At 40.9% G+C, this 22292-nt stretch overlaps 1 protein-coding gene across 1 annotated transcript in view; it reads left to right on the top strand.

The window, feature by feature from the left end:
* The window catches only part of Susd6 (sushi domain containing 6), a 98236-nt gene that overhangs the window by 31643 nt on the left and 44301 nt on the right, over positions 1–22292 (top strand). Inside the window, exon 2 of the mRNA XM_041658123.1 lies at positions 12538–12761. Within this exon, the coding sequence (XP_041514057.1) occupies positions 12641–12761 (121 nt within the window). The 5' untranslated portion in view covers positions 12538–12640. The remainder of the gene's footprint in view (positions 1–12537; positions 12762–22292) is intronic.

The raw sequence follows: 22292 nt of genomic DNA, 5'->3' as shown, positions 1-22292 counted from the left end.
TGTTTATACGATCATAAAAGCCACATAAGATTTATTAGACTATGTTGTTTGACTCTATATCTGTTTCACTTCTCTCTTCTGGGATGCAACTACCTTCCTGTTTTGTCTTTGACATGTTGGTTGCATATCTCTCATGTCTTTTCACTTTCTGTTTCATATTGTAATTTTTTGTATGTGTTTCTTACACATACAAATATACAGAAATCAGTTAACTCTTTAAGAACACATGCTTTGGGAGCACTGTTCCCATTTAATCATCTGTCCTGTGACTGAGTAGGGGAAAAGTCGTTTTCTCCCACCCACCATCAATACCTGAGGCAGATGGGAGAGCTGACCCTGAGGTCATAAAATGTAAGATTGGGAGAATTATCACTGCCCCTCACCAGCTGCAGCACTTGGGAGAGTGGCCCCTGCACCTTGCCTGGACTACACAGTAAAGCTAGCTGGCCCTGAAGGAGTAGGTGTGGGAGAACCAACCCTGAGGATGTGAAAGCAGGAGAACTGGCACTGCCCCTTGCTCATAACTACAAGGGATGAAGTAGCCAGGGCAGTGCTGACGAGCTCACCCTGGTGGTGAAGACAGGAGAGCTGGTGGACTGACCAACCTGCAACTACCCTGGCCCAGAACCAAGGTTATGTGTTGGTCCACCCCAACACCCACCCTATCTGTGATCTGCTGAAGTGGGGGGAGCGAGGTGTGTCCTACGGACCCAGGGCTTCAGGATCTCCATGACACAGAGGAGTAGCGGGATGTCCAGGAGGAAGAGTCCTACTGGAGGGCCCAGCGTCAATGGTGTGGCAGAGACCAGGGGCCTCGAACCAGACCAGTGATTCTTTGTGATGAATACCTGCATGTAAAGATGTATGGATAAAGGAGTTTACTGTGTGACTCACAGAGTCACACTATAGCTTCCTTGACACGATTTCCCCTTCCTTCTTTTCCTTTTTTTTAAAAAATTTTTTATTTATTTGTTTGTTTGGTTCATTGGTTTTTCAAGATAGGGTTTCTCTGTGTGGCTTTGGAGCCTGTCCTGTAATTCAATTTGTAGACCAGGCTAGCCTCATACTCACAGAGATCTACCTGCCTCTGCCTCCCAAGTGCTGGGATTAAAGTAATGCACCACCACCACCTAGCCCTTTTTCTCTTAATTTTATTGGGTCAGAGGGGGGATGCGAGGGACCAGGAGATGAGTAGGATTGGGATGCATGATGTGAACAACACAAAGAATAAATGAAAAGAAAGTTAAAAAAAAAAAAAGACATGCTTTTACCCTTTGCACCCTCATGGAATCCAGTACTTGAAGGTGCTCAGTATGTCTTCAATAAACTCCGTAAGTTCTTTAGGAAAGTATGTTAGGAATGAATTCAGAAACCATGTCTGGAGGAGAATTAAACATTATCTCCAGTAATTTAAGATGCTCTTTCGTTGGACTGTGTGTTTATCCTAGCCTCTCTTTTTGTTATACATTTTAAATATATTTTTAATCTTTGAGAATTTCATACAATATATTTTGATCTTATCCACCCCCTTATTTTTACCGCTAGATTTAAAAATTTTTTTGTGCATATGTATATGGCATGTGTGCATGCATTCTTATGTCATGTGAGTGAACCAACATCAGAGGATGCCATTTTCCTTCTTTCCTGAGGATCAAACTCAGCCTTGTGCAACAAAAGCACCTTTACCCACAGAGCCATTTACCAACTTACTGTCTTCCAGGACACTACTGATCTTTTCAAAGTTGTTTTTTTGTTTCGTTTTGTTTTTGACAGGAACTTGTTATGTATCTTGTAGCCCAGATTAGCATTGAGCTTGTGATCCTCTTTACTTTTCATATACTGGGGCCAACTTTTTTTGGTGTCTTTACTTGAAGTTTTACAAATTCAAGGTTACTTTTGAAGTCTCCATCTAAATATTTTAGGGACTGTCCCTTAATGTAGATTAATGAGATTCTATCTCTGTTCCTGAATGAAGACCCTACCTAGAGAGAACTTGAAATAAGATTTTGGTTGGAACTAGAACATATTGGATCATTTTTGGTGAAAGATTTTATACAGTTAGATGTCATGCAGTCATTGGGACAGTGGCATGCGACTAATCAACAGGAAGGAACAGTTGGCAAGTTTCTGTTTCTTGTTTTCACTTGGACCTGACCGTCTACCCTTGGTAGTTCACAAGAAGTCTGGGTAGTTTGTGAGGGAGAGGACGGGAAGAACCGTGGTTTTCTTAGGAGGCTTGCTGGATTCATGTAAGATGGAGAGAGTATTCATTCAGACTCAGAGTCTTATTTGACTTGAGTGTTGCTACCTCTGTATAGTACATAGAAAAGCCCCGTGAAATAGGTATGCATATAAAAACTGAGGCTCAGTCAAGTTGGATTATTCAGACCTTGGCGTTATGACGGCTGAAGCACCTCTTGTGCTTGCTTAAGGTGAGTTTTTTCAGTTAGAGGTGACACATAAGTAGAACCGAAGTCTCTTGATTTCCATTGAGCACATTTTTTGTTTTGTTTTGAACTAAAAATTCCTTCTCTGTGATTATTTTGTCTCCTTTCTTGCTCTCTATCCATTTAATTTCAGTGAAATTGACTGAAATAGAGGGAAGGATGGTTTAAGTTTGGAGTTTTTGGTGAGCTTTTAAAGTTTTATTTTTAAATAGGCAGCCTTCCAGACAGACTGGGAATGTAGCAGAAGGCCTGAGAACCAGGAAGTGACACAGACCTGTTTATATCATCCCACTTGAGGGCCTTTGGAAAGCCATCCTCGTAGATGGTAAAAAGTAAACACAACTGCAACAGCCTTTTCCTTTGGGGTTGCTATTTTTGACATGGAGGAGGTGTTTCCTGCAAAGCTATAACTACTTTGAACACTAAAGTCTGGCTCCTAAATTTCCTCTCCAGTGACATATATAGATAGGTATTTATTTCTTCTTACAGACAGAAGCATTTTGTGATTCTAGGCAGACAAAATGGATTGCACCTCTCTTCATCCTTTTGAGTGACTTAGTCTTCTGTTTTGTCCTAATTTTTGTTGTTGTTGTTGTTGTTTGGTATTTTGTTTGTTTGGTTTTTTTTTGATTGATGCAAATAAGTAGTTTCTGTATGCAAAGATTGTCCCAGAAGTGTGATCACCAGTATGTACTTGAGAGTAGGGTACATCTTACCCCACAATACACACATCAAAAGTCTTTGTTCTTAAACTCCTTTGTTTTCTTTTAACACTGTAAAATACTTTTTTCTTTTGGGTCCTAGTAACAATTTGGGTGTCATAGATAAATATGTACTTCTTGAGAATATTGTGAATTCCTTGAGAATAAGATACCGTATATGGTCTCTATAATTAACCAAACCTTGCATAGAACACAGCTAGTAAAGATTTGCTGAATTGCAATATAGTCAGTCCCTGGAAACACAGAGCCCTAAGGGTTCAGATTGAACAAGTCACCTTCTTGACCTTTTTTTTTTTTTTTTTGCGCAAAGTGAGTATTGGAGCCTGTTCCTCTCAGCTCTGCTGTGAATCATGAAGAGAGTGTGATGACATGAAAGATCTATCTCTGGGGCCTAGAAACCAATCGCTGCTGTTTCTGTCAAGCATGTTTTGCTACCTAGTCAAAACTTGTTGATATGCCTCTTCTCCCCATTTTATGCAATGATTACCTGTGGTAAATGCAGCTTGTGAGAGAAACCTGTTTCTGTATGGCTTCAAGGAGAAGGATATACATGGTTGTCTCAAGATAGAATTGACTCAGGAGGCAGAGACAGGAGAATACGAGTTCAAAGATAAAATTGAACATGGCATTTTATTTGGAAAACAAAAGAGCAGGGCATTCTTCAGGCAAATGGGTATTTAATTTTTCATGAAGCAGTAGTGCTTAGAGAAAAACCTTTAAAAATATTTTGAAATTTGGACAGAGCCTTATTTAAAGTTGAGGAAGGTTCTTTTTAACTCATTGGCTGTTTTTCATTTTGTTTGTTTATTTTTTTAAAATCTGAATTGACCTTGTGTATTGATTGAGCCTGATTTCAGGATGTTTCTAAACCACATACAAAGGCTGCCCTTTGGGAGTCGAGTGGGTATCAGCCATAGCATGATAAAAGAAAGGGTCCTCACCATCATAATCTGAAGTCTGCAGTTTCATATCCATCCTATAGCGTGTATTTTTTTTTTCCCACCTCACCTAGTCCAATAGTATCAGTGTTATCCAGATTGCAGATGGGAACCAAAAATGAAGTTCCCTAGACCACTCAATTAATTCAGACTAAATAGACCAAAGATTCTGGCCTGGTCTATACTATTCATGAGAGACACTTAGCTGAACAGTTTTCCTGTCATTGATAAGGAAATAGAAGCACAGGAAGTGAAGTTTTTGTCATAGGTTAGCCTGTCAGACCGTGGTAAAGCTCTTCCCTAAAAAAAGTGACTTCCTGACTACAGATTAGAAATCTATATGGCTGAGTTCCTTGCGCTCCTTATTTTCCTGTTGGAATCAGTTTTGCTTTGTTCTCTTCTGCTCTTTTCTCGTGTGCTTTCCTCTAACCTCTCCAGGCTCCTGCAGTGCTCCAGGGTTCCTTGTGTGTAGAGGCTTGGGGTGGTTTGGTTTGTTTTGGTTTGTTTTTTTTTTTCTCTCTCTCATTGTTAGGTGTTTGTTATTTTTGGAAAGCACTTTGGGAACACTGTGTACTAGGTGGTGGGTACAAATGTGCTGGATTGATCAAACTCTCCTGAGTTTACTGCAATGCAGAGGGAGATAGATGCTGGAGTTTGGGTTTGGACTACTAGGATAGATTTAACATTTCTTCCTTTTAGCTAGAACTTTTGTTGATTTACTTTTTCAGAGGAAATACTTTTGGGTCCCTCCTAGAAGACTTTGAATTCCTTAGACCTAAAAGGGCCTTGGGAACCATCCAGGTCCATCCCTGTGCTCTGGGAAGACTGGATGGCTTGCTTGATGTCAAGCCACTGCCTAATGCTGAAGCTGGACCTAGCTGTCTCCTATGTCAGGTTCCTGCTGTAGTCAAACTGTTGCTAGGTCCTAGAAGAGAGGTGTTGGAGACCAAAGAGAGGATTGAAGGAGGATATGGTAGTTAGTGTGTCTGATCTTGGGAGAAAGTGTGATGCCCTGCTTGTATCAACAGCAATTCTTCTGGAGCATCACAGGGGTATAAGAAATATGAAAGCAATTCAAGAAATCTGGCATGTTCCAGTAACTTTTAGGTGGCTTAAGAGGAAATCTGAGGGTAATTTTTGTAATTAGGAGAAAATTAAATTTAAACAAAAGTTTGTTTTTAGCTAGGAATGGTGGCCCACAGCTATAATCCCAACAGTTGGGAGGTTGAGGCAGTAAGATTACAAAATCAAGGCCAGCCTGGGTTATCTTGCCTCACCTTCCCCTCTCCACTGCTTTCTTTCCCTACCTGCCTTGAAATGCCAAATGTTCCTCAGATCCCAGCAGAGGGCATTGTGGTAGTTGAAGCACTGAAGTGTGAGTGGCTGAGTGGAAGCAGAAGTTAGTGACCGGAGGCGTCAGAAAAACCTCTATTGTTTGTAGGTGTGGTAGCAGGTTTTGATGATTTCAAGGTGAATGGGAGTGAAAGGGGGAACAATGCAATCCCTTCTGGAAGGTGAGAGCTAAGGAAGGGGAGTCACTTTGATTGTTCTCTGGGAACTCTGAACTTCTTATCATTACATTATTTAATGTAATCAACTGCTTCATTCTGTTTGTACTTCAGGAAATGGTCTTTGTCCTTTCTCATCATGTGGCAGGGAGAGGATTGGTGTAGGTGGTTGTTGTTCTAGACTCTCTTACACTCCCTCCATTCCTTTTCATGTTAGTCTGAGACAAGAAAAGGCTGCAAATTTGTTCTCTTCCCCGTTCCCTTTCCTGATTAATGGCCAAATGAGTCATAGTTTATTGAAAAATTTGTCCTAAAAATTATATGTGAACTGAAGCTGACTGGCCTTCTAGTAATGGGAGTCAAGGCCTACTGAGTCAGGCCCTTTTGACTCCAGAGAGGAGAACTCAATGTAACATAATCCCCTCCCCCCCTTCAAAACTGTGGCGTTCTCCCCAGGGGTATTCTTCAAGGCATCTGGGCAAATGGACATAAGATGTGTTGCAGGTTCTGGCTAAGATTGCACAGAAGCCCCAGATCTAGTTTACAGATTTTTTTTCCTCTTTTTTTTGGGGGGGGGGGGTTGACTGAGCTTCATCAGAGTGTACTGAGATAATCAAAGCAAGCAATACTCCTCTCCCACTTTATGAAGGAGGAAACAAGAGGAGATGAGATGTGACACCCCAAAGTTAAAATCATAGCTTAGGGGCAGTATGGAAGCTTAGCAGCAGAAATGAGTGCTCATTACATTCAGCAGGATACAGTCCGCTGGGTTTTATTGTTGTTAGTTCACAGATGTGAAGAGTTAACACCTTGTTCTTATGGGGCTAACCATCTATAGCTCATTGAACTTGTTGCTACTGCCCTTTTTGGTGACAGCAGCTGGGTTTCCAAGAACGGAAACCAGAAGAATGAGTACAGGTTTTCCATGTCTTTTCCTGCCCTGTGTTTTGGAGGGGAAAGCACTGCTTGAGGGAGACTTGGGTTTCATGAAGAGAAATGTAGAAGCAATAGAAAAGAATTCTATGGGTGAGATAAAACCTGAGAATCATTCTTAGAAATGGAAATAGAAGCCAGAAAGCCTTGCTCTCTGGTGACAGAAGTATGACATACAAGTAGGCTCAGGTTCTTCACCTCTGCTCACCTATAATTTCAGTTGTTACATTCCTGTGAGGATGGATGAGTGCTGGCTTTGAAAACTGAGGCTTAGTTGTAGTTATTTCTTTTCAATCATATTGCATGTTTTAGTTTTGTTTTTTATTTTATTTTTTAAAGATTTATTTATTATGTATACAGTGTTCTGTCTGCATATATGCCTGTAGGCCAGAAGAGGGCACCAGATCTTATTACAGATGGTTGTGAGCCACCATGTGCTTGGTAGGAAATGAACTCTGGGCCTCTGAAAGAGTAGTCAGTGCTCTTAGCCTCTGAGCCATCTCTCCAGCCCTAGTTTTGTTTTTTAAATAGAGGATATAAGACTGGAGATGATTCAGTGGTTAAGAGCCCAAATTACTCTTCCAAGGGGAACCAATTCAATTCCTAGTATCCACATTAGGTAGCTTACAGCTAACTCTTAACTAAAAGGGACCCAAAGTTTCTGACCCTCACGGCACATGCATGCACCTGCATGTACTTCCTATAGACACACAAGTATACATAATTAAAAATAATAAAAATAGATCTTTTAAAAAGTAGAGATGTAATCAGGTAACACTATGGTGCACACTTGTAATTCCAAATTCTAGTTCTCGGTGGGCAAAGGCAGGAAGATGGTTGTAAATTCAAAGATATCATGAGCTACACAGGGAAGGAAGCCCTGTCTCAAAAATAAATAGATTAATTAATTCCATGGTCAGTAACATACCAAAAGAATACTAATGTGCAAATGAATCATTCCCCCTTTTTGAACATTTTAAGTCCTAATTTTTCTCTAGGGATAATGATACTGTGCTGGCTTGTTTTATGTTGACCCAACCCAAATTAGAGGCATTTGGGAAGAAGAAATGCCCCCTCCAGATTGGTCTGTGGGCAAGCATGTGGTACATCTTCTTGATTGATAATTGATGTGGGATGACCTGCTCATTTGGGTGGTGCCACCCCTGGGTCCTATAAGAAACAGGTTGATCTAGCCGTAAGGAGCAAGCCAATAAGCAGCGTTCCTCCATGGCCTCTGCATTAGCTCTCGTCTCCAGGTTCCTTCCTTGTGTAAATTCCTGCCTTGGCTTTCCTTAGTGATAACTGTACTTGGAAGTGTGTGCTAAAATTCTCTCTCATATTCTCTGTCTCTCTTTCTCTCTCTCTCTCTCTCTCTCTCTCTCATGTGTATACATACATGCACACTCCTGACCCACTGAGTTTGCCTGCAGAAGCATGGGTGGAAGTTATTTGTGGGAGTATGGATGACTTCAGTGGTGACACTACTAATAAAACTGATTCCTTCTCTCCCAATTTGGTGGTGTTTGAAACAGAATCTCATTCTATAACCCAGGTTGGCCTTGAAGTTATAGCAGTTCTGTCTCAATCTCTTAAATTCTGAGATCATAGGTATATAGAACCATACTCAACTGAAGACTTTTTAAACTTCTGTTTAAAGCAGATAATTCCTAATTTAGATTTGGTTTACTGTATTGCCCTTTCTCCATAGTTACTGGATTTTCTTATAGCTCTGGTACTCTGGGATCTTGGGAGTTGACATTCCTGTTTTACTTCTGAAGCAGTAAACTTGACCATTCTTTACATAGATACTCATTGATGACATTCTGTTTATGTCCCCCTACTTTTTTATTGATTGATTGTAAAAATTCACCCTTCCACTATTCTTTCTGTAGTTGATCAAGGATTAGGTGGCCCTTGGTTCAGGTAGCTGCTTAAGGAGTAAGAGAGCAGCCAGCAGTTGGTGTAACAAAACAAATCAGGAGCGTGTACTCTTCTACCTCCCCACTTTTTATTTCCTCCCACAATATTCAAGAGTTTCACAAACATTTGCAGTCTGCTGTCAAGTGTCAGGGCCTTTACTAGTTCTTAAAGATTCCAAAATGAGTGATTTACAGTTTCTGCCTTCAAGGAACTCAGTCCACCAAGGTGAGGCAGATTAATAGCTGTATGTACTAGCCTGTTCAAGCTAGTAGTAAAGGGTTCCAAGGAGCCAGTTCTGGGGATGAGCATGTTAGGAAGTGTCAGGAAAGGGACTCTTACTGGAGATGCTCCCTAGACAGGAAAGTCTTGCTATATTAAGTTGATTTGTATTTATCTTTTTGAACAATTAATATGGGTACAAAGTACAGGGCTTAAGAAGATTGAGAAAAAACATTTAGTAAATGTATAGTAAGAATTTTTTATTTTAATTTTTGCTTCCTGATTTTTAACTGCTCAGTTCCCCTTCCTAAAGACAGTGTTTCTTTCTTTTCTTTTCCTTTTTATTGAGTGGGGCAGGGGGTTCAAGACAGGGATTCTCTGCATAGCTCTGGCTGTCCTGGAACTTGCTCTGTAGACCTGTCTCTGCCTCCCAAGTGCTGAGATTAAAGGTGTGCGCCACCCAGCAAGGCAGTGTTTCTTATACGTTATTCCTAAGGGACTTTTGGTACATATAGCTACGTGTGTTAACATACGCCTTTTAAAAACCCAAGTATGGCTTAGGTAGAGTGGTGTATACCTGTGTAATCCTAGCACTTTGGAGGCTGAGGCGCAGGCTGAAGAGTTAGAAACCAGCCTGGGCTACCTAGCAAGGTCAACATCAATCTGGCCTACAAAGACTTCATCTTTGTGTGCATTCAAACTTTTTCACACATTAATTTTAGAATTCATTTCATATTAACAAGGATTGTAATGCCCTGTTTTAAGAAACTGAACAATATTGAGTGCACTATAACTAATTTAACCAACCTCCTTTTAACTTTCAGGTTGCCCCAGTCTTTTCCCTTTCTAAACAGTGTTCTGAGTATCCTACATATGTATATGTTATTGGACATGTGTGGTTCTGAGGACAGATCTAGAATTAAAATCAATTAGGTCAGAGAATATATACTGTTTTGAACCTACATCATTCAGTTGCCTTCCAAAGGCATTATATATAAAATACAAAATGTTAAGACTATCTTCTGTCAACCGGGTGATGGTGGCACACAACTTTAATCCCAGCACTTGGGAGGCAAAGGCAGGTGGGTTTCTGTGAGTTCAAGGCCAGCCTTGTCTACAAATTGAGTTCCAGGACAACCAAGGCTACACAGAGAAACCCTATCTTGAAAAAAACAACAAAAAGCAAACAAAAATTATCTTCTGTCTCCACCAATTCTTTAAAATACCTTCCAGAGTGATCTAAAAATAAAGAAGATTTCCTGAGGCTAGAGAGATGAACCCTTACTTCTTCCAGAGGTCTGGAGCTGCCATATCAGGCAGCTAACAAGTATGTGTAACTCCAGTTTCAGAGGATTTAAGACCATCTTATGACCTCCTTGAACCTCTACACTCAACGTGTACGTGTGTGTGTATATATGTGTGTGTATACATACATGTATACATAATTTTAAAATAATAAAATCACAGAAAGGACTTTACTCTTGTAACTTCCCTACTTAATTTCTTGTCATTATTACCTACAGAGACATACAGACTTAACTCCTTGGCTTAGCCTTCCTCTGAACCTCTACCAGGAGTACTCTAATTCACCTGTATATGGTAACTCTGCCCCCACCTCCATATCTTACACATCATTTAGGACTCAGCTGAGCATTAGCTCCTCTGGGTAGTATTGTTTGACTCTTGATACTCATGTACAGAATACCAAAGGCATTACCATATGACTGTGCATGTGCTGTGATGTGGCACAAGCAGTTGGCATTCTTGATGGTTCCGGTTGTTGCTTTGAAGAGATGACTAAAGAATGCCTCATAGGGTTATCTAGTGTTGATGTACTGAAATAGTAGTACCATAAGGCTACTGTTATTAGCCAACTAACCCTGAGCATATCCTTTAACATCTTTGACTTTGAACACCCTTCCCCCCTTTTTTGCACCTGAAAGAAAAGCAGCTTAAAGATTCTTGCTCAAGACTTATTAGTGGCTATAAAAGTAATGACAGTTGGGGACTTAAATAGGACTGGGTACTTTGTCTGAATCTAAACCTTTTATCTGTGCTATTTCACACAGAGGTACCTGGGGCTAAGACCCATGAAGAGCAAATATCTGAATATAGCTGGGCATTCTGACTCTAATTACAGCCATTCAAATGTGAACAGAATCCACACATGCACAGACATACAGACTTCTCCATGAACCACTCTGTCTATAGGCTTCAAAGGCTCAAGTTAGTGTGAGTAAAAGCTAAGGACCAAAGATGCTATTGTCACAATTACCGGGGGAAAGAGTTGAAACCCAGTAGCTAGCTCTGTTCCTGATCCCTGGCTAATGTTTAGTAAAGATTTTTATAACTGTTGTCTTTTAGACTGAGAGAACTCATCTTGCTGCTTAAAGTTGTCTTCTCTGGGAGGAGACATGGGTTTGAGTCAAGGCTTCAGACATATTGAAGTTGAGTCTAGTTAACAACATCTTTGGTCAAGGCTCAGGGAGTCCTTTATTGGGGTTGTAGATGGCAGGCCCGCTAATCTGTGTCTATATAGCTTTATGTTGAATATATAGAACTTAAAAAAAAATAACCTGAATAGCCAGGTGGTGGTTATGCTTCACCTTTAATCCCAGCCCTCAGGGGGCTGAGGCAGAAGAACCTCTGAATTCAAGGTCAGTCTTATATACAAAATGAATTCAAGGACAACTCAGGCCACAAAGAGAAACCCTGTCTTGGAAAACAAAACAAAACTGAAGTAGGCTCACTTTATAAACGTGTCATTAACCCAACATCTTCTCTAAAGACATTTAGAAAATAATCCTTAAATTCTTGACTACTGATTGATTTTGTTTGTTTGAGACAGGGTCTGCCTCACTGTGTAGTCCTGGTTGGTCTGGAACTCCTTGTGTAGACTAGGTTGATCTCATATTCACAAAGATTTCTGTGTCTATTCCTCCCCAACGCTGGGATTAAAGGTGTATGCCACCACACACGGCTTGGTTTCTTCCCTCCCTCCCTCCTTCCTTCCCTCTCTTCCTTCTTCCCTCCCTCTCTCTCCCTCCCTCCCTCCCTCCTAACTTCCTTCCTTCCTTTCTTTCTCTTTTTTTTTAAATAATACTTTTTACTCTTCAGAAGCCAACCTGAACCAAAATGGGTGATAGGGCCAGTTAGCAACTACAGACTGTCTTCTACCTCCCCATACTGTCAAGGATAGTCAATAAAATGTCACCCCTCTGGTCACAGGTATCAGGTCACAGGTGTCAGGTCACAGGTGTGTGGGTTGAGCCTTGAATAGTTTTGAGATTCATGGCTGTCGAGTCAGGTCCCCAGGGGCTCCTTAGTCTCTAACAGGTTAGGCCTTTGTGGCCTTGGCTCCTGCTGTTGCATTCCTTCTCTAGGCGGTGTAGTTATTCCTTTAAGACATGTGCTCTCTCTGTTTTTCCTTTTGGTTAGCTGAAGTTGCTTTGAGGCCAAGTGACACAGGCGTAGCAGCTCTGTGTCAACAGCTGCTTTCTGCTGGAGCTCATAAGTCAGTGGTCCTAGCAGAGCAGGAAGAAGTCTCTGAAAGCAGCACTGATTTGGCTAGCCATGCAGGTGACGTCCAGGTGAGCTGGAACTTTTTGCAAGGGTCTGACTCCTGGACCAGATTTTGACAACAGCTGGCAGCAAGCTTTGGCAGCTCTCCAGGAGGAGCTGAAAACCCACTTCTGTGCTTGTCTCTTCTTTTGGCAGTAAGAATTCATTTGCTAGAATTTTTCCAACTCAGTGTGGGATTGTGGCTTCCTTTCAGAGTATTTGCTTCTAACCAACTTATGGTTGAAATTTTCGCTTTACTTAAGTCCTTTTGTCTGTTTGTTTGTTATAGGTGAAGCTACTTCTGGCTGGCTTTAGGATTCTTACTTCTGGATTTTAAAGTCTTTCTTTTTAAAAAACAAACAAATAAATAAAAAACATCGGACGGATAAAAGATGTGCCATGGCAGGATAGCACCAAAGAGCAACTCAGCATTTGTTGTGACCTCCGTGGGGCATGGAGTGTTTCTTCAGCTAGTGATCCTTAGCACCCTGCTTGGAGATGGATTAACCTCTGGTAAGTAAGTCCAGACTTGCTTTTTGTGTGTGGGAGGAGCCTGGGGTGTGGGGGACTTGCCTTTTGTCAGGCAGTTTGGGAAGAACTTTTATATTATTTTTTTATTCTGGAGACCTTTCTTTGGAGCTTAGTGAGCAAATACAAAGAGGAGGGGGAACCTGCTGGTGATTACATTATCTCCCTTCCTTCCAACTGCTGCTGTCTTCAGGCAAGAGAGAGGTCTAGAATCTGGGGCATATGACATACAGGGAAGGAAACAGACTGTGGTTAGATTGCCTGTGTTCAGAGTTCATTCCTACTGTCTATGATCCTGAGCAAATCACTCGGTTACTGTGAATGTCTAGCTTCTTCGGCTGTAGAGTGTGTTAATAACAGTACCTACCTCACTAAGAATTGTAAAGGAATCAATGTTGCATAGTAAACACTTAAGGATGCTCCCTTTTTATTTGTTTGGTTTTTTTTTTCTTATTTTTCTTTGCCTTTTCTCAGACCGAGTACTTAGTTGAGATCCTGTATCTTAGTGAACTGACCACTAACGTTGAGTTTTGGGCAAAGCCACTTAACTGTCCCATAGCTCAGTTTCTTTGTGTGCTAAACAAAGGAGTTGACCTTATGACCTTGAATGTTAACTTCTAGCTCCTCAGTCTATACTTTGATGACTGAGAGTTTTCTAATTGATGCTAATAAGCTGGAATGTTCCCAAGAGAGACTAAAAATTCAGGAGTGAGCCATTTTGAATTTGTTGATCCTTGTTTTTAACAGTAATCTAAAGTCCCTTATCACTTCACTTTGTGCAGTATCTAGACCAAGCATTTTTTCCAGAAAGTACATATTTGGATGTACTCCACAGGCCATTGGATGATATGCCCAAACCATCTCTGTATCTGTGAGTCTTGATAAGAACATTAATGTTTATCAGTATTAGAATCTCTGCCAGAGTTCTTTAGAAAGACCTAGATGGCAGTTTTCTTGGACACATTCCCTGGAGACTATAGTCAGATTTTTCTTTGGGCTGTCAATAATGACATGGATACTTATTAATTATGAAAGCTCGTCCTTAGCTTAGGCTTGTCTCACTAGCTCTTACTGTCATGTGGCTCATTACCTCATCTCCATACTGCTCATGCTGCTTCCTCTGTGACTCCACTCTTCTTCCTCCCAGAGTCCTCTCTATCTCCAGAAGTCCTACCTATACCTCCTGTCTAGCTATTGTCCATTCAGCTCTTTACTAAACCAATCACAACAATTTATCGTGACACAGTGTACGAATATCCCACAGCATTTCCCCTTTTGTCTAAATAAAAAAGAAGGGTTTTAACTGTAACATAATAAAACTATATACAATAAGAACAATTATTAATTAAGAATTACATTTTTTAAGAATTAAGAATACTGGACATTGTAATGTCCAGTCTATCTATATTTGGTAAATTCAGAGAAATTTATTATCTATCCTGTCTTGGTGAGTCAAAAGTTTTGTACCTAGTTGACTTTCTATCCTAACTTGCATTGCCAGCCCAAAACTATCTTTTTAGGCCTTAAAACATTTTCTTAAATAAACAGGTTAAACTTTTGTGTCTTTCAACCTTATATACTTTATACCTCTTTTGTGAGTTTCTTTCCTGAAAACTATAATTATAACAATTTAGTCTTTAACCCCATAAAGATCTGAGAAGGAGGCAGTTACCTGATTAAACAGAAAATACATAGCAAGCAATTTTCAAAACTAAGAAATGACAGAGATATCTGGTTTCCTGGACAGTCAGCCAAGGTTCCTCTGCAACGTAGGGGCATCCATCCTTGTCCTACAGGCCTAGAATATCTGACAAACTTTTTTGTGAAGCAGGAGATTTTTTGAAGGACTGCAAAGCTCAGCAGCCACCTTTTTTGTGTTCAGTTTGTCCAGCATACTGTCAGAAGTTGAGGCAGTGGTAGTTTCTTGCCCAGTGGCTAACTTGGCTACAATAAAAGCAAACTCCATATAGAGCTTCTTCAATGCCTATCCTCCTTTTTTAAAATAAATTGGTGCTACCAGGAGCAGATGTGTCTTATTGTCATGAAAAGTCTTAGGTTATTAAAACATCTTTTTAAAATATATTTTATTTTATTTATATGATCATTTTGTATGTGTCAGTACACCACTTGTGTGATCCTGGAACTGGAGTTACAGACAGTAGTGAACTGCCATGTGGGTACTGGGAATTAAACCTGGGTCCTCTGGAAGAGCAGTCAGTACTCTCAACCTCTGAGCCATCTCTCCAGTCCAAAACATCTTAAATGCCATATTCTGTTGATCTCTGAAGTGTTTGAAAACCACCTAGCTGTCTCAAATTTATCTCTGCTTATGTTGCTTCCTCTGTTTCTGGCTGACGGCTTGACTCACTCTTCTTCCTCCCAGAGTCCTTTCTGTCCCCAGAAGTCCCGCCTATATCTCCTGCCTAGCTATTGGCCATTCAGCTCTTTATTAAACCAGTCACACAGTGTACAACTATCCCACAACAGGGGACTTCAGTGGTGATGAGGTGCCTTATTTGTGGCTGTGGTCTTCTTGTAACTCAGTGCTTGCTCTTCCGTTACTTATCATTTCTATTACCCTTTTACCCACATACACTGATAATGGAGCAGGCTCACTACTTATTTTAGTAAGTAACATTCTTCTGAATTGTTGAGAGAAACAGTTATTGATTCCATGTTCCATTATAGCTTTCCCTAGCATTCACATTCTTTCTTTTCTGTTTCCCTTCCTTTCACCCTATTCTGGGTCATACCTTTCCTTCCTAGCCATGAGGAACCTCAGTATATCATTCAGTACTATTGATGATTAGGACTCCATAATATGGGATCATGTTTGTATGAGAAGGAACATTAAAAGTGATAGGTATAGAAATACAGTGGGAAAGTTGTCTTGCTTGCTGCTCTTGACTCTAGAGCAGAAGCTAGCAAACTATGGCCCCATGCTAACCCTCCCCTCCAGCTATATAGCCAAAGTTGGTCTGAAAAACTTGATATAATGGTGTGATGCAGGTTGGCCTTGAGCTTCTTTCTTTGACTTCTTAGTGTTGTGATTACAGGTATGTACCACCCACCATGCCTGGCTTGCTACCTGCTTTGCATGACCTGCATGCTAACTATATTTTTAACTTGTTGAAAAAAGCAGAAAAGTAATATTTTGTGACATGTGGAAAGTATATGAGCTTTAAATTTTAGTGCCTATAAGTAATATTTGAGTGGAACATGGTATGTTCATTTTTAAGTATTATTTTCTGTGACTACTTTTATGTTATAATGGTTTATATTAAAAATTAAAATTTATTTTAAAATTAAGAATTAAATAGATACAATAAAGACCAAATCTGAATTATTTGGCTCTTTGCCTATAATTTCAACATTTAGGAGACTGGACAGGAGGATTGTCCATGAGTTTAAGGCCAGCCTGGGCTGCAGAGTGAGACCCTGTATCAGACAGACAAAAGATTTGCCCCTTTATTCAAAGTTCTGTATTCCCTGCCCCACCCCCCACAGTTAGTTTATACTCAATAACAAATGGTGTTCAATAGGTATGTGCTTGAATGGGACAGCTGTCAGAGCTAGAAGGAAGGGTTAACTTCTCAGCTAGATTTCAGAGGTGGTACATTTGCCTGAGGTCTTAACAGCTAATGGTAGGGCCAGGGACAGAACCTGGACCAGTGCCTAGGACACTACTGAAACCTGCCTCTCCCAGAATTTCTCCCAGGAAGCTGCCCTAGCCTGTTAAGCAGCAATATTGGTAACGGAGTATCAGAAGTCTTTAGCCCTTTTAGTTTCATTAACGCCATCTCTCCCAATGGCTCTATGCTTTCTTCCTTCCCTTCCCTACCCCACTTTCCCTCTACTCAACACCTTCCGTACTTTCCACTCAAGGTTTCAGAGTAGCTAGATAAAGGGATTATTATTCTTCAATGTGGAGAAACCATCTGTTTATAATGTGGGCCCAGACTAGAACTAGAGTGGGAAAGTTGAAACTTTTTTTTTACCCCCTCCCCATTACAAAGACTCCTTCCTCCCCTGCCATCCTAACATTCAAGCCATTTTTATTCCTCAAAATGTGTACTATCTGGTAGCCAAGTGCAGACAGATAGATGGGGCTTCACCATTCCTAAGATCCAGTGTGCCAAGTTGCTGCCGGTGTTTCCCTCTGTGAAGTGACTTCTAGGGGAGGGTGATAACCGCCCTTTCGGCCTGGAAAACCTAGAGCACACCTGCATGGCTGTGAGTGCCATAAGCAGTGTGCCAAGTATATTCACGAGAAAACCAAAACTCGGATACTGTGAAGCTAAAGAAAGGCAGTTCCTTTCAGGAGGAGCCTCTGCTTCCCCTTTGTGCGCGTGTTTTGTGAGAATGAATGTGAATTTGTAAATTCTTGTACCCGAACATATGCATGAAGAGGCCAGAACAAAACAGCTGGTGTCTTCCTCCATCGTCCTCCTAACTGACTTGAGACAGAGCCTCTCACTGAACTAGGAGCGCTGTTTTGACTAGCTGGCCAGTCAGTGAGCTCTCAGGATCCCCTTGCTCCACTCCACAATATAGACACACATTTTATAGGCTTTTTATGTGGATGCTAGGGATTCTCGTTCAGGTCCTCAGGTCCTTAAGCTTGTATAGCAAGTGACCTTAACTTACTAACTCATCTCCTCCAGACCCCTCCTTCTTGATTTCTTACCTGTTTTTTATAGCTGCTCTTGAATACCCAGTTCAGAGATAGCTTAAAGTGAGAGTTAGTAAAATATATGGCCTTGTTACCAGTGCGCCCTACTAGATAACAGACATGCTCACATGTCACATTCATGGCTCTGAGAATCCATTGGCTCATAGGTAATGCCGTCCCCAGAGGCGTGCAAGCCTAGTCTCCTGATTATAAACATCTGTGCAGTCTTGGTTTTAATCTCAGGTTAAACAGAAAAGAATCATGTGTAGAGAGGCACTTGAGAGTTCTAGGGTAAAATTACATTATTTGGGGGCTTGAGTTCCATAGCCATCCTGCCTGCCTGCCCTTTTGTCTATTTTTTTTCTTCCCTTCCTCCTCCTCCATGTTTTTTGAGACAGTCTCAACTGTGTAGCCAGACTGACCTTGAACTAGTGATCTCCCGTCTGTTTCTCAAGTGCTAGGATTGCAGCTGTGTGTTACCATACCTAGCTGTTGTTACTCTTATCTATAGCTCAGGATTTAGAATTATATTAGCAAAAGTATTAGAGAAGCATTAACCAAGGGCCACATTTTCCTTTGTGTTTTTTTTTTCTTTAAACAGAAAATTATTGGAGAACCCTTTTTAGGTATGACAGAAGAAGCATATCTTGTTCTGCAGTCCCACCGTGCTGTGGGAAGACCAGAATTAAAAACAAAATGTTTGTATATGCTACTTTAACTTTCTTGGACTAGAGAGGAACTAGGACCCAGCTGTGGAGCAGTCTCTCTGAGCTTTTTCTGTCTGCTCAAGCTGAAGAAACCTGAAGTAGAACCTTGAGCAAATCGCTTGACCTCTTCATTCTGCTACTAAAGAGAAACAACAGTCTTTAGGAATATCAGGTTGGTGTGTTGTATAGACTAATGAAAATGATTGGAGGGCACATGACATTTAAACATGATGTAACTCCTAAATAACAACAGAGTTGTTATGTGACTTATCATTGAGTCACTGAACAGGAGACTTTGTGAAGACACCTTTGCTCTCATGAAAACACGGAACTGAACACTCAGAGTCAGTGTTTGTCCTAGTGAAGAGATTTGGGAGCAGGTGTTAAATTTGACCAGTGAGAAAGGGTTGATTACTTGAGGAATCCCTTTTGTCTTCCCAAAAGCTCATGTTTGCAGTTTGATGATCTCAATTGAGCTGGCCTGCTGAGACATATCAAAAGTTTTGCTTTGCATTCTCTGTCCTGACAATATTTACTGACAAACTCAGTATTTTTTGTTTCTGATCACCTATTCCCCATGTCGCCATGATGCATAAGACCATGTTAAGCATCACAGTTCACACAGTGCAGTTTTAAGATAGTGGGGAAAGCAGCTCTCTCTCTCTCTCTCTCTCTCTCTCTCTCTCTCTCTCTGCATGTCTACACAGCAGAGTGAGAAAGAAAGTACTTAATTTTTGTTGAAGATGCAAATTGCTAAGAACCAGGTTCTCTGTGATAGGATGTGGCTTTGGCCCTGAGCATTACTGTACCAGAGAGGTGTTGACAGACCTCCTTGCCTTTCCTCCCCATCTCAGAAGGACCTGGAGGGAGATAATGTACACTTATCTGGGATGGTAGGACAGCAGATAGGAGTACATAAGGAACACCATTTCTGTGCCACATTGAATGAGAGATGAACTGAGTTGGATTCTGGGTAGCTTACTTGGACACATAATTGCAAGCAGTGGACCTGGCTGGGATTTGTGTTTGGTCTGACTCTGCTCATGACATCAGCCTACCTGTACTGAATGGTAGGTGTCCTTGGACCCGTTTCTTAGGTTTCCAATTGAAAGGTTTATACCAGCCTTCAGAGACTTATTCTGATAAGGATACAGAAGTCATCTCAGGGATACCATGTTTCCCTCTGAAGTTGTATTCTTATCCACAATGGCTCTTGGTTGTTTGGTTCCAGTTTAGACATAGGGTTTGCCAAGGCAGTTCTATTCTTGGAAAGGAACAATGGAAGCCATATCAAAGTGTTTCTAAATGAGGATGTAGTTCCAAAAACATCCTTAAAACATCTTCCTGTCAGCTGCAAACCCTACTGACAAAAGTGATGTAATCTCTCTATGGGGTAATTACCTGTGACTATAAAAAGACTTAGGGATTGTGGTAGGAGGCTGGATTGGTCATTGCTGCGTTTGTTGAACCCTGTTGTCATGAAAAGACATTGAAAAATTACTCCACATATTTAATTTTGTCATGATTAGAACATTCAGGTACATGGTACTACCTTTGTACTGTCTTTCTAACAAATGAAACCTGAGCCCACCAAATTGAATGCCTGACTGAATCTCGGTTTAAAAATCTTCATTAAGCCGGGCGGTGGTGGCGCACGCCTTTAATCCCAGCACTCGGGAGGCAGAGGCAGGCGGATCTCTGTGAGTTCGAGGCCAGCCTGGTCTACAAGAGCTAGTTCCAGGACAGGCACCAAAGCTACAGAGAAACCCTGTCTCGAAAAACCAAAAAAAAAAAATCTTCATTAAACACAAACTTCCATCTGTTCAACAATGGTATCCTTTCTCTCTGGTCTAACTTGTTAATTTGGAGGTTATTTTTCTTACCTGTCCATGTTTTTCATCAAAAGAAGGTTACAGGGTGCCAAAGGGGAAAAAACAGTTGCTAATCAGAGTCTCTAATGATTGTGAGTAGGTTTCTAGATGAACTTCCTACCTACTGGAAGATTCCATTCTTCTTTGTCACTCAGGAGTATAAGCCTCTAAAGGGTGTGAGCAGCTTCCCACTCCAGGTGGTTTATGTTGCTGTGACTGAGTGCCAGGCCTGTGGTCAGATAGGCATGACTTTGGCCTGCATGTTGTTTATCTTTGGGACTCAGAGGGACAGCAGTATTTAGAAGACTGGCTATTCCGTGGTGTCGTGTGAATGAGAGCTTCATTGGTTGCTTTCCTTAGCATTTGATCATCCAGCTCTTGAGCAAATTAAATACAAGGAAATCCGAACTCACAAGAAGATAAGGTTCAGATTAAAACTTTTTTTAAAAAGAGAATTATTCCTGTAATTTCTTCGTTTAGAAATGTGAATTGGTGACTGTATATACCCTCAGTAGCAACTCTCATAGAGCCACTGAGATTAGCTATTGTTTGGCTTCACCTCCCACCTTCTGTTTTAGAGAAGCACTATAATCATTAAAAGTATGAACTCCAGAGCCAGGTTATCTGTGCTTGAGTATTTCCTCTGTTCCTTGCTGTCCATGTTACTTGGGCTAGTTTTCCTGACCTTACTTTGCATTCCCCCAGAATGGTGTATAATAGTACCAGACTTCACACATTCATTGTAAGGATTAAATAAAATGGCATTGTCTGGCACACAGAGAAGTAATTCCTTATCGGGAATTCAAATTCAAGCGCCAGTTGATGCCTTTGTTCAGTTCAGCTTCTATGATGCCTTAGCTGATTAGTTCAGACTAATCATATATAAGGTGAGATGTTTCTTGTTCCTTCTGTATCTCTAACATTCTGTTTGATTCCATTAAATGCGACTGTGAGTAGAGTTATACCCCTTATAGTTTCCTCAGCTGTCTAAATTATCAAATGCTGCATGCTGGCTGGCATCTTGTGTAAGATTAACATGACTGTGAAAGAGCGGGTGATGCCATCCTCTTTGAGATGTTGGTGCCTTTTCATGAGCAGTAAGCCTGCCCTTCAATGAGATTGTACCTTATTGGCATTTTAGGTTTGTTAGGAGCTTGGGAGTCATTTTTGAAACCTTATATGTGAGTTTCAAAATGCCAAGGATATGTTCATTTAAAGACAGTTTATGTCTCTAAGCACAGTGATAAAAATTTTTTAAAAATTACATTTTTAAAGATGTAATCCAACATACACTTAGAAGAATTGGAATTAAAAGAAATAATCTCTATGTTCTCTGCTTGGTGGGTTTTTGTCTTTCTTTTTTGATACAGGGTCTTTGTTGGCTGGCCTCATATCCACAGTCTTCCTGCTGTAGAGCTTGAAAGCTGCAGTCACAGAATAGACCTGTAATACCTGTATTTCCTGTGTTTATTGGCATTCCTTTTTAGAATTTTACCCGTGTGTGCACATGCACATGGAGGCCTGAAGTTGATGTTGGAGTCGCCCTTGATTACTGTTCATTTTATTCATTGGGCCAGGGTCTCTTCTCACTTGAGCAATAGTGTACCAGTCTTGCCTGTCTGGCTACCCAGCTTGAGCTGGGGATGCTCCATCTCTACCCTCCCAGCTCTGGAGTTAACAGGTGGGCCTTCATGCCCACCCGGCATTAACAAGGGTTCTAGATATCCAATGCCAGTCTTCACATACAGACAGCAAGCACTAAAACCACTGAGCCATCTTTCCAATACAGAACTTCTAATTTTAAGAATCTTTCCTTTTCTATCTAGATTCTTTGACATTTCCAGGATTGGAGATTTCCCTTCATTTGACTTAACTTTTTAGCTTTGCCAGTAGCCACATATTGAGGTACAGTTGTTTAACGATTCAAAGTTCTGGGCAGCCATACAAGGACGATAAATTTTCTTCAGTTTTTCTTTTTCACAAAACTCTTTTGAATGTAGAAAGTATTTTTGACATTGCAACTATGGAGGGTGGCACAAATGGGTTTCAGGAAGTCAGGGCTGAATACAGCAGGATTACAAAATCTGCTCTAGCTTTTATTATTCTGAGTAACAAGGAACACTATGAAATGTAGAAGGTGAGGTCAGCTCCACATGTGTAGTAGACACATGTCTCCTCCAGGGGGATGGGACTTGTGTTGTCACTGGCTTGAGTTCTGACAGTTCAGCCTTGTTGACTTAGGAAAGGCCTGGGACAGAAGAGTGTA

The sequence above is a fragment of the Microtus oregoni genome, unplaced genomic scaffold (genome assembly GCF_018167655.1).
Source record: "Microtus oregoni isolate MIOR12 unplaced genomic scaffold, Mior012 000009F_ref0000495, whole genome shotgun sequence".
NCBI lineage: Eukaryota > Metazoa > Chordata > Mammalia > Rodentia > Cricetidae > Microtus > Microtus oregoni.
Note: the sequence above shows the minus strand (reverse complement) of the source record. Positions and strands in the feature narration are given on the sequence as shown.